The sequence below is a fragment of the Anoplolepis gracilipes genome, unplaced genomic scaffold (assembly GCF_047496725.1).
Source record: "Anoplolepis gracilipes unplaced genomic scaffold, ASM4749672v1 Contig27, whole genome shotgun sequence".
NCBI classification, from domain to species: domain Eukaryota; kingdom Metazoa; phylum Arthropoda; class Insecta; order Hymenoptera; family Formicidae; genus Anoplolepis; species Anoplolepis gracilipes.
This window is the reverse complement of record NW_027328678.1, coordinates 1-12,888: the sequence shown is the minus strand read 5'-3', so window position 1 is coordinate 12,888 and position 12,888 is coordinate 1. Positions and strand designations below refer to the sequence as shown.

Here is a 12,888-nt window from a genome sequence, read left to right as displayed (position 1 = left end):
CAGTATGCTAAGGACGATGTGCGCGTAAACGCGGCGCACCCGACCGTCCGGCCCTCCAAGATTCGGCAGCAAGCGTCTAATCGCTGCCGCCTTCTCCGCTCTCGGGACCAGGCGGTCAAAGTGACCCGCGAAGTTCCATCGGCCGTCGATGTGGAGCCCCAGGTATTTAATTTGGGACCTCACTGGGACAACAGTACCGTCCACATTTAGTCGGGAGGCTCCCCAGCGGCCCGGCGGTCGTAGAAGTAGACCGCCTCGGTCTTGCTGGGGGCCACCCTCAGGCCAATCCGGCTTATGGCCCTCACTAGGCCTGCCACCCCTTCGTTAGCCCTGTTTAGGGCTTTCCCCCAGTTGTCCCCCTCGGCTACCAGCAGGGTATCGTCGGCATACTCGATGATCCGGCAGTCGAGGGGGAGGGCGGTATGGAGGACCCCGTCGTACCCGAGGTTCCACAGCAGCGGGCCCAACACCGAGCCCTGTGGGACCCCGCAGTACGCACGACGGGTGTGACCCCGGCCTTCTTGGTCCCTGTATTCGAGCCTACGGTGACCGAAGTAGGCTCGAATTTCCTTCACGAGGTAGTCGGGGACGCGGTGAGTGTTGAGCGCGTCCCCGATTGCCTTCCACGGGAGGGTGTTAAAAACGTTGGACACGTCCAAAGCGACGGCCAACGCCACCCTCCCGCGTTCCACAGCTGACTCCGTGAGGGCCCTGACGCGCAGTACGGCGTCCACCGTGGACTTGCTCTCACGGAAGCCGTATTGTTCCTCGTGAAGGGAAGGGACCTCATCGCGCGCCAGATGCTGGACGAGTCGGCGAACGAGAATCCTTTTGTATATTTTACCGACCTCGTCCAGCAGGCAAATCGGCCGGTACGATGACGGGTCACTTTCCTTCTTACCACCCTTGTGGAGAAGAACCAACTTGGCTCTTCCCCACATTGGGGGGAATTCCTCTTCCGCGAGGCATCTATTAAAGATGCCTCTTAGCCACCCGGATAGGTTTGGCTCCTCCAGGACGAGCTTCCAAACGCGCCCTGGGATGCCGTCCGGGCCAGGGGCTTTGTTGTTCTTGACCCCCCGGACGGCATCCCTCAACTCCTCCTCGGTGATTTCGAGATCCCTGGACCAGGCCTCGGCAGCGCCGGTGTTCGCGCTGCCCCAATTGAGACCTCGGGGATCGGGTTTCGGCGGGAACAAGGTCCCGACAATTCGGTCCAGGGATCCCGAAGGGAGGGTTTCCGTCACGGGGGGCGCCCAGTGACGTAGTTTATCTGTCACTTACTTGTACGGGCGCCCCCACGGGTCGGCGTCTAGGGACGCGATCAGTTCGTCCCAAGATCTCGCCCTGGAGGAGCAGATGGCGACACTCAGCGCCACTCGAGCGGACCGGTGGTCGCCGAGTGCCTCGGCTTTCCAGGCCTCGTCACCACGGCGCTGGGCGCGTTTAAGGGCCCTTCTGGCTGCGACTGAGGAGCGTCGAAGAGACGCGATCTCCTCCGTCCACCAGTACGCAGCCCGGCGCGAGTGGGGCCTGCTTTTGGGCATGGAGAAGTCGCACGCCTGTGTGATCGAGTCTACCAGGCGCGCGACATCCTCCACCAGGCTCCCCACTCCCTTCTCTGGCGGATGGTGTTGCCAGAGGATGGCCTGGACGGCCGCCATTAACCTATCCGGGTCTAACTTTTTTAGATTCCATCGCGGCGGTGGCGCACCGCCGGTCGGGCTCCCGGGCTGGAGGGTGGTACAACCGAACTCGATGTATCGGTGGTCCGATAGAGTCTCTTGGTCGACCACTCCCCACGACCAATTTAGGCGTGCCGCGGAGGGAGTTATCATAGTGAGATCCACTATGGACGCCCCCCGCAGCAGCCGGTCGCACGTAGGCTCGTTGCCGGTGTTTAGCAGGCATAGCCCGAAAGCCCCCATCCAATTCAGTAGGACCTCTCCCTTGGGGGTGGTGAGCCGGTTTCCCCAGGCTTGCGCTCTGGCGTTGAAGTCACCGGCCACCACCACCTCCTGGGGGAGTATGCTGCGTATGCAGTGCTCTAACTCCCCCAGATACAGCTCAAATTGGGAGAGGCCCCAACTAGGCGGTGCGTAACACGCCACTACCGCGATGGATCCCCATTTTACAGCCACATACCCCCTTCCTGCCTTGAGTAAGGAACAGGGCGGGTTGTGGTTGTCCGATCCGCGTATGACCGCGACCGTACCAGAGCCGTCCACCCTCCAATTAGGGTGTTTTGATGGGGGTCAGTACGGCTCCGACACGATCGCCATTCCTATACCACGCTCGGCGATAGTCTGCAGGAGTAAGTCCTGCGCCCGCCGAGCGTGGTTAATGTTTGCCTGTATAAATTTACAGGCCCTCATTGATGTAGGATGGGCCCCCGTCGTTTTAGTCTCCCCTCCACAGGGCCGTGGAAGGGGGCTCCATCCGTGTCCGATGTCATATTACCCACTGGCTCAATTGCGCCCGTAGTAAGGGTGTCTCCTTTTACGTTACCACGCTTAGGGTCTAAGCGTGGCTTTTTTCGGGGCTTGGGGGAGTCGGAGCGAAGCTCTTTGCCCCCCGCGCCCTCTTCGTTTTCTTCCCTGACCGAGTTCGCGCTCCGCTTGCGACACTCCGATGTGTACATCGGCGCGGGCACAGACTCGGCTGGGACCGTTTGTTTCGCTTGTGGGACTTCTCCCACAACGACCTCCATCAGGGACGGAATTGAGTTCCCATTGTCGATTCCCCCCTTTACCTCTCCCACCGAAAGGGTGGGTTTTTTGGAGGGAGGAATCTGTTTGACCTTCTTCCTGTTGGGTTTTTTCGGAGGGTGGCAATTCATGCCCCCCATCCTGTGCCCCGCGGGTGCCCCAAAGTCAGCACAGAGTGCGCAGTGCACTCTTTGTTCTGTGCAGGAGTTGGCCTTGTGGCCCTCTTTGCCGCAGCGGAAGCACATGTTGGCGCAGAATCGGTCGCTGCCGCATTGCTGCTGCACATGCCCCTCCTCCATGCACTTAAAGCATCGGAGGGGGAGCCGCGGCAACAGCTCGATGGGTAATTTGTACCACGATATCGATACCTTACCCATCTGTGCCAATTTGTTTGCCGCGTCTATCGGACACTGCACCAACACAGTATTGAGGCCGGTGCGGGGGGCCTTAACAAACGCTCCCACCCTGACATCTGAGAACCCGCATTTACCCTCCCCGGAGATTGCGGCAACAATCTCCGCCCGGGTAAGGGAGTCCTCCAGCCCCCGAATGCGGAGGTCGGCCATTTTTTGGAAGCACGTGACTCGCACCCCTTCGTTGTCCCCGGTCACCTCTCTCACACGTTCGGCGAGTTGTCCCGCCTTGCGTGTCTTGTCCTCACCGGAAATCTCAAGGATTAAGGCTCCGGTGAGGCCTTTCCTTATCTTGAGGCTTTCTTCCTTGATTCCCAGTTGGTCAAGTTTAACCTCCTTTCTGATGGCGGCCATGTTCTCGCCATATTTCCCTTCTGGGCAAGTTATCATGACCGCCGAGGTTTTGGGAACCTTCCTTTTACCGGGTTTCTCTCCCCCCTTTACCTGCCCCCGCCTCTGCTTACCCTGTTCACTGGGCGGTGACCGGGCCACAGCAACGGGTACGGTTTTGGAGGGGAGGGGAGTCTGTCCTACCTTCCTCTTTCCCTTACGTCCGACCACCACGCTCCACGAAGTTTCAGTGGTCGGAGAGGAGCCATATGTCCCGGGGTCTGTCGACTTCTTGTCGAAGGGCCCCGGGCCTAATGGTCCTCCGTCAGAGGGTGGAGCCTTAGAGGGTTCCGCATCTTGGCGAGATTTCCTTCCAGGTTTCTTAGCGGCTGCGGGTGTCGGCAGAGGAGGAAGGGGAGAGATCTTGGTGTTACGAATCTGGCCTTCTCCCTTCTTTCTTTTCTTGGACGCTTTTTCCTTCTCTTGACTGCTTTTGGCTGAAACAGTATCCTGCTTCTTGGGCTGAGTTAGCGAGGGGATCTCAGCCTCGGCCTTCTTCCCCATTGGCGGCTGGGTGTGTGCGTTCAGGGAAGCAGATTGGACCGCCTCCCCCTGCCCGTTCGTTGCTTCGAAGAATCGCAGCATTCTTCCCCTCAAGTCAACACCGATTTGTAGGTGTTGATTGAGGGCTTCGTAAAGTATTGCAAACTCGCCCTGGACTGGAGGGCGAGTGATTGGAGGAAGGGGTCGAAAGAATCCTCTCAAAAGGGGACCCTGTGCCTCCGTTACGCTCGCGGCCTGCGGTTCTACCTCCATGCAGGGGTCACCAGCCAGACCCGGGGACACGCATGCCGGAGATAGTCCGCCCCTTCTCAAGGCGGTCTTTTTTGGGGAGACATTTTGGGGCGTCCTCAGCCTGAGAGAATGCCACTCCCCGCTGTCGGAATATGAATCCCGGTCAGATTCAATGCGGTTCCGTCTTTTCCGTTTCCTGCCCCCCTTCTCCTTTTCACTTTTTGTGATGCTTCCCTCTTCGATCGGCGAGTACTGAGCTGGTTCGTCAGCACTTTTACCTGATCGGCGAGTTCCGCCATCTGCTTTTTGAGCTCGCTCGTCTCCTTTTCTTTCTCGGCTTTGAGGAGCTCCAATTGGTGCCGAAGTTCCTCCGCTTCAGCGTTGCTCGGAGAGGACTGTGTAGTCCTATCATGAAGGACTGCTGTGGCAGCCATGATGGACGCCACTGCCTTCTTCATCTCCCCTTCTAGTGGGCCCTTTATGTTCCTGGAGACCTGCAGACTCTTAAAAATGGTCACGCAGTTGGCTATCGTGTCGGACACCACAGCCGGTGTCGGAGAGTGGCGGAACATCTCCCTCGCCACCCTCTGGTTGTCCTGGCATCTCTCCCAGGCCTGTCCATCGGGCATTGAGGCACTTAGGGCCCAATCTGTGTCCCCTCTCTCTCTGGCCTCTTCCCTCGCTCTGGCCTTTGCCTCCCTTTTTTCTTTGGTCCCTTCACCCGTGGTGATGGGCCTTCCTCTGCCTCTCTTGACGGAGCTGATGTCGGACTGCTCGTCCTCCGAGCCAGCATAGTACGAACCAGCGTGTGATCCTGCTTCGTACTCGTCAGGATCACCCGCCACGCTACTGGCGCGTGATCCCGCTGGGAACGCCGAGTCCTCATCACTAGGAGCGGGAGTTATACCTGTAGCGGTATACTTGCTTCTTTTCCCGCTCACTCGGCAGCTATGGCATACATGCCTTGCGCTATGAGGGCACTTGCTCGTCTTTTTGGCCATTGGAAATTGGAGGTATCTCCTTTCTAACGCCTCCCTCGCTGCCTTACCATCCTGAATAGCCGTGATGGTAGGCTTGCCGCCAGATGTCGATGGCCCTGGGTACGAAGGCATATTTTTCTTCTCAGAGTCCTCGGGTACTTCCGGGATTTTAAAGGTCTCCTCAGTCGCTCCGTCCGCAGACAATTCTGCGGTGGGTTCCGCCTTGGTCTTCTTATTGGATTTGATTTTTTGAGAATTTATTGTTTCGAATAATCCCGCTCCCCGCTGCGGCTCCGTCACCCAGGGTGTACCCTCACCTGCCGCAGAGTGTCCCGAAACATGACCGGCAACACTCCACGACAGGGCCCCAAGTTCCCCCGGGGGGGTGACATACGACACGGGCCGGGGGATATACATCCCCGGCACTGGTCCCCGGTCCCTTACTCACCCATGGAGGTTTTGACGCCTCCATGGGCTTTCGGGGGTTCCCGGCATCCGACCTCCGGGATACCGCAGCGGGTGGTGCCACCCGGGGGGCCTCATGAACGGTTGGGACTGGGTCGCCGCTCCCCGGCCCAGTCTTACCCGCCATGGCGACCAGCTTGCACGCGCCCTTGACGGAAGTTACCTCCCGCCAAAAGGGCCCCGACGATACACCGCTTCGGAAGGGAAACGGTCGCGATGCACCGTCGGGCTCCATCTCGCCGTCGAACGCTGCCTCGGAATACGTCCGATCGGGTCCGACGGCCGGGCCGACCCGGCGCCGTCGGGCTATGCCCGTGCGGCTCGCGCCGGCCCTTCTCCGTTTCCCCGACCCCGACCTCGGAAAACGTCCGAGCGGCTCGGAAGAGGCCCGGCCCGATGGGTCCGGGAGTTCCGGAGATCCATCGGCCCGTCCGCTCCTCTCGCGGCGCGCACTCAGGGGCAGAACCCACTGAGCCGCCTGCACGCGAGATGGAGCCCCACGACTGTGGGACGCCGGCCCATGCCAGCACCCACATCTCCCCGAGGGACGCCGCGCGGCGGGAACACCCACACGCGCGGAAACCCTCATGTGCCAGGAGCACCCAGCGGTGTGTCACGGGCGGAGAGCAGTCCTCCCCCAACGGTGCCGTACCACCGGGCGATTGCATTTAGGGCCGCCTACCCCTACTAGCAATTGGGTCCACGCTTTAGACCACCCCCAAGGGGGTGGGCGCAGTCCCTAAAGGAGTCGCTGGGCTCCCCTTGTACCCTTACTAAGGGTACGGTGCGCTCTTAGTTCCCCTTCCACCCTGGAGGTTCACCCAACTTGGCCGGAGCCGTGTGGGTGTTCCATGGGGTTTCAGGGTTAAGCCTCCTCACCACGACAAGGTGGCGCACGACGAGGAGGGTGGAGGACCTAACCTAACCTAGGTTAGGTTAGGTTAGGTTAGGTTAGGTTAGGTTAACCTTTTTTTTTTTTTTTTTTTTCGAGGGGGAAATGCCTTTACGTATCCCCGGCCTGGTATTGGTTGGCCGGGGTATGTGGGACTTGCCGGCGCTAATAGAGTGCGCCGGAATACCCACTAAAACCCTTTCGGGTATCCTTCCCAGACGGTTTATGCATGGAGGAGGGCCTCGCCAACGGCACTATCCCTTCCCCTGCCCGTCTCACAAACACACACTTGAACCTAGGTCCAGCGGGCACCCTTTAAAGGAGTATCCCTCCCCTAATACGACCCCGGGATACCAGCCGGGGTCTTCTTTTTTTCAGATTGCAGTTGACGGAGGTGGAATATCCGTTTCTTACCCCAACCTCCGTCTCTGCGTCTCTCCCACACAAGAGACGCCTAGGGGGAAAGATGATCGTGTCGCCCCTTTTATCGTCATCTTCGTCCTACTTCGATACCCACCCTACTGCCTGCCTCAACCCGTAGGTCTGTCTGCCCACTTACTAGTGGTTGACTTCCAAGGGTGGGGCTCTGGTGTTGGAGGTTCTCGCCCGAATTTCCAGAAGATGGAGGAGGAGTCTCACATTCCCTTTCCCGGCGTTTCTCTCGTCTTTTTTGCTCTCTTTCTCGCTCCGCCTCCTCCTTTGTCCTGAGGACTACTCCACAGAAGGAGGCCACCGCCTTCCATTTATCCTCCCCCCTACCATAGTCTTTACTATGGCTAGATCCTCTTTCACGGCCAAGGACAATTCCGCCAGGCTTTTTACCCACGCAGGACATACCTCCAGGGTGTGCTGCGCCGAGTCCAGGGGGTCGGTGCAGTGGTGACACTTGCCCGTAAGTTCCTTCCCAATACGGCCCAGATATTCACCGAAATAGCCGTGCCCCGTAAACACCTGGGTCATACGGAAGGTCATTCCTCCCTTTCTCTTTTCTATCTAGGCCTCTAAGTGAGGCCCTATGGCCTCAACCACTCTACGCCCCGCAGCTCTGCCAGACGGAGAGAGCAACTGCTGCTTCCACCGTTCCAGCATTTTCTTATGGTGTTGCCGCCCCACTGCACTCCTCGCCCGGCAGACGATGTTCCGCCCCGCCTCCCGAAGCCCTCGCATGCGTCGGTACACATCGGTGTACATTCTCGCGAGAAGCTCCACGGGAGGAATCCCCGCCAAAGAAGTCGCCGCTTCAAACGACACTGTACGGTAGGCACGTATCACCCGTAATGCCATTTTCCTTTGGACCCCGTGTAAAATGCCCAGAGTCCTTTGGTTGTCGCTGATATCCTCGGCCCATACGGGTGCCCCGTACAGCATCATAGCGTGGACCATCCATTCATACAGCCTCCTGACTCGACCGTCAGGAGGCTGTATGAACCTCCCAGGTTCGGAAGTAGACGGCCCAGCGCGGCAGCTGCTTTCTCCAGACGGGGGGCTAACTGGGCGAAGTGCGCGGCGAAGCGCCACCCACTGTCCAGGAGTAGCCCCAGATATTTGAGGGTATTTCCCACCTTTACCTCCACCCCCTCCACCATAACCCGAAGGCTCGGCGGCACACCTCTGGCACCTGGCCGGAACATGATTGCCTCAGTCTTCTGGGGCGCCACCATCAGGCCCAACTCCCTGATAGCCCGCGTAATACACGCCGTCGCTACCGTGGCTAGGGCCGAGGCCTCCCTTCCGTTTTCTCCCTCGGCTAACACGATCGTATCGTCCGCGTAGCAGACGACCGTGCAGCCGGGGGGGATGGCCGTCCTTATTACCCCGTCGAAGGCCAGGTTCCACAGGAGTGGTCCGATGACCGACCCCTGCGGAACCCCACACCCCACTCGTCTCGTAACCTCTACCGCATCCCTGTTGGTGTAATGCAGGGAGCGGTCGCTGAGGTACGATTGGATGATTCGGCGGAGGTATCCCGGCACGCTGAAGCAGGCCATGGCTCTTTGGATACACCTTCGAGATGTCAAGAGACACGCCGATTGCCACCCTGCCCTCCCGCACCGCGGCTTCCGCAAAGGCGCGCACCCTCAGTACTGCGTCCACGGTTGATCTTCCACCGCGGAAGCCGTACTGCCGGTCATCCAAGTTCGGCCCTATGCTTTCAAAGTGCTTGACGAAACGATTGGCGACTATCCTTTCCAGGATTTTGCCAGCCTCGTCGAGCAGACATATGGGCCTGAACGACGAGGAGGTCTCCGTGTCTTTGCCTTCCTTGTGCAAGAGGACCAGATTGGCCCTTTTCCACCTCTCAGGGAAGATTCCCAGTCTGAGGCACTCCGAATACAGGTGCGAGAGATGCCTACCTATCACCTCAAAGGCTCCACTCCACGTTTTCCTAGGGAGGCCATCGTGTCCGGGGGCCTTGGTGCCGCGGAGTCTTCTCTTGCACCTCTTCATTTAGTCTCCCGAGACCTTCAGCTCCTCCAACCATTCGGGTCCTTCCCCCGTAAGGATGGGGGAGAGGGTATCCTCCTTCTCGCACGGGGGAAAGAGCCCTCCGACCACCCGGTCCAGGGCTTCCGGGTCTCCGTAGCCGGTGGCCCTCTCTTCCCGAGAACCATCTGGTAAGGTCGTGCCCAAGGGTTCTCTTCTAACTGCACTAGGAGCTCGTCCTACGCCCTGGCTTTCGCCTTTTTGATCTCTAGGCGTAGGGCGTCCCAGGCCACTCTGTACGCCTGGTAGAGGCCTATCACTACCTCTACCGGCCTATCCCTCTTCTTGGCCCGGGCGTATATCCTCCTTTGGTGGACCGAGGATTGTCGCAATTCCGCGATCTCCCCGTTCCACCAGTACGCCGCTCTACAGCCTTGTCGACCAGCCTTGATCCGGGGCATTGACGCATCACATGCTTCAGACATGACGCCCCGGATCCACTCAACCTCCTGGTCGATGTCTTTACTGGCTTCTTTCGGTTTTCCTTTCCCCAACCATGTGGCTGAGAAAATCGAGGCCATAAAGGCGTCCTCGTTCATTTTCTTTGTGCTCCAGCGCCTAGGAGAGGTCGCGTCTCTCTCAGCTGTCGACGCTGGAGCACCTGCTCAGGTGTGACCACGAGGCCGTAGACTATGTACCTATGGTCCGACAATGTCTCGACCTCAGTGGCCACTCTCCACCCTAGCACCTTGTTGAGGGTCGCTGGGGATGCCCAGGTAAGGTTCACCACCGACTCCCCCCTTTCCCGTATGCAGGTGCTTATTCCTCTCTCATTGAGCAGCCTTAAATCCAGTGTCACGGCCCACTCCTCGACCGCGACACCTCGGCGGTCCGTTCTCGGGAAACCCCACGACATCGATTTTGCGTTAAAGTCCCCCGAGACTACCACCCGTCCCACTCCACTCCCGCTGATGATAGCGGAAAGAGAGTCCAACCTTTTGGCAAATCCTGAGAGGTCCAGGCTAGGCGGCAGGTAGACCCCGACGACCAAAACGGGTCCCCACCTGACCGCCACCCACCCTTTGCTCTTGCCCACCAGTGTGGCGGGAAGTGAGGCCGGAGCATCCGCCCTCCATGTAATTGCTACGGAGCCCAAATCGTTCCCCACCCACGAAGGGTGCTCGGGGATCTGGTACGGCTCCGCAGCAATGCCCAAACCACAACTACGCTCTGCCAGAGTGTGCACAAACAAATCTTGCGCCTGACGGGCGTGGTTGAGATTTGCCTGCAGGACCTAAGCCGCCATTTATTTATTATTTAAATTTTGACTCGGGCCTGCCTCCGATTCCTTTAAAGAAGAGGGGCTTTAAGGGCCCCTTTCTCATTTGGTACCCTCTCCTTCAGGGGGGTACTCTAAGGGAAAGAGAATTTTATCCTCATCCTCCCCTTTGTTTCTCTTCTTCGCCTCGGTCTCACCCACCATCCCAGCTACCGCTGCTCCGGCGGTTACCGGCGGTACCCCCTCCAGGGTATTCTCCCCTTCTTTGATGTCGGGGACACACCTCGTTTCCTCATTCCCCTCCATTTCCTTCCCCCCTCCTTTAGCTGCTTATTGGGGGGTGAGGAGCAAGAATTGTTAAGGTCTTTGGCCTTTTTCTCCAATTCTCCCTCTTTTTTCCTCTTCGGTTGCGACCTAGGGGTTGACGCGCCGTGAGGCGTGGGAGTTCCCACATCCATTGCCCTCTTTGACGCGTCCGGTCTTTCTCCCTTTATAGAGGAGGGTTTTCCGCCAGGGCTCTCCCCTGCGGGCCTGCGTGTTTCCCCACTAGGGGCCCCGGCAGTTCGCCCAGACATGCGGCCTCCCTGCGCTATGGGGCAGGCCGCATTCCCTGCCCTATGTTTTGCCGGCTTCCCCCTATCCGCGCATATGGGACATCTGGGCGCCGCCCTACAGTCCGCTCGGTGTCCCTCCTCCCCGCACTGGAAGCAACCGAATCTCCGTTCCACGGCTGCCGTGCATCTAGACTGTACGTGTTCCCTACCCAGGCATTTAAAGCACTGGAGGGGCCTCTCCTCCAGCAATTCAACCCTGGTGTGGGCCCATCTAACCCTGATTCTGCCAGCTTTCGCCACCAAATTGGCGACAGCTGCAGGGCATTTGGCCCACGCCAACCCCATCTCGTTGGGGGCTCTTCGAATCGCCCCCACCTTGATGTCCCCGTGAGCACATCCACCGACTTCTGCGATTGCGTCCCTTACCTCCGAAGTCTGGACTACGTCGTCCAGGTCTCGGAACAGGAGCTCCGCAGTCTTGGTAGGGAGGGACACTTTAACTCCCTCCACCCCCTCCAACGCCTTCCTAAGTTTGGAGGCAAGAGCCATAGCTTTTTGGCTGGCTCTCTCCCCTCCCACTTCATATATAATCGCCACTGTCAGGGCCCTCCTGTTCCTGATCTCTGTAATATTGGGCTCAGTCAGGTCGATCTGTCCTTTCGCATGGCGGACCATTTCGCTGTACTGCCCATCCGGGCATGTCAGGACAACCGCCGCAGTGCGGGGGACCCTTATCGGCCTGGGGGCACCAGCTCTCTTTTTCCCCCCATCATGGAGTTCAGGTGGCAGTGGTCTCTTCTTCTCCCCCTTCTCCTTTCCCTTCACCTTGCCTGTCGGGGGTGCCAGGAATGCGGTCTCCTTCCTGATCCTCAGTTTCCCTTTCCTTCCCAGTGCCGCCGCATATGTGAGCGCTCCTTGTCGGCTGCCCGCGACGGCCCTGGGACGGGTCCTCCCCCGCCTTTAAGCATGGCGGCTTTAGTTCCCGCTCCTCTTTCCTTTTGTCCTCTGGAGGAGCCATGATCCTCTCTCACATAGGTCGATCCCGAGGCGAGGTTTTCGGCATACCTGACCTCTATCAGGTCTCCCTCTCCGAGATACTTCCGCCCTTTGATGATCTTAAGGGCCTTGGACACGACCTCCCCCACATTCCAGCCCACCTCGGGGTTGGCCTTAATTCTTATCTCCCTCTCCTCCATGAGCGAGAGGGAGATTGGCGGTTTTTTACTTTGGGGTTGCGGTACCTCCAGTTTCCTCGCCGCACCCTTTTTTTTCTCCTCCTTTCTTTTGTCCAGTCTTACCTCCTCTTTTATATTTGAGACCTTCCCCTCTTTGATGATCCCGCGGGGGATGTGTTTGTCCCCATTAATTTGGGAGCCACCGAGTCAGTTTCTGGGGCCTTTTCTCCAGGAGCGGTTCGGTTTCCATCTCCTCGCAGGAGCCTTCTTTCGTATAATTAATTACCCCCATACCCTCTTTGCTCTTTGTACGAGGGGCAGGGGTAGGGGTATTTGAAGCCACCTCCAGGGGAGGTTCTTTCCTCCTGATGGGTGTCCCTTCCTCCACTCTTTTTCTTAGGAGTACATTCTCCTCTTTAAGCGCGGTCTCTCTCCGCGTTAACTCCTCTATTTGGCGCTGAAGAGAACCGCTCGCTCCCTTCAATTCTTCGACGTCCCTTCTCAGTTTGGTATTTTCCTTAATGAGGGCCCCAAACTGAGCCTTGGTCTCTTCCAATTGCCTCCTTACTTCATCGGAGGACATGCTTCCCCTACTGGCTAGGGTAACCGCCCCCGCAGAGGTCACCAGCACGGCTTCCTTAAGAAGCCTGACGAGGTCTCCTTTGAGATTCTTGGAGACCTTCGTCACCTTCTCCACCGCCTGTGTTGCGGTGAGAATCTCTGCGCAGACATCAGCTGCCGGAGAGTTTTTTAATTCCTCCTCAATCTTCTTTTGAGATTTTAGCTTTTTCCAGGCTTTATTCTTTTCCCCTGGCAGAGCAGACCTGTCCCCTGACCACAGGAGCAATACGTACTGATCAGTAGATGAAAAAA

The 12,888-nt window shown here is 58.4% G+C and overlaps 1 protein-coding gene across 1 annotated transcript; it reads right to left on the bottom strand.

The window, feature by feature from the left end:
• Positions 1-7,576: 7,576 nt before the first annotated feature.
• On the bottom strand, positions 7,577-7,951 carry LOC140675988 (uncharacterized). Its single transcript, XM_072910572.1, has one exon. The coding sequence runs from the start codon at positions 7,949-7,951 to the stop codon at positions 7,577-7,579; it is 375 nt and encodes a 124-aa protein (XP_072766673.1).
• Between the last annotated feature and the right edge of the window lie 4,937 nt (positions 7,952-12,888).

Coding starts and splice junctions, on each gene's coding strand:
- LOC140675988 (XM_072910572.1), bottom strand. CDS start 7,951: ATGCTGTACGGGGCACCCGTATGGGCCGAGGATATCAGCGACAACCAA.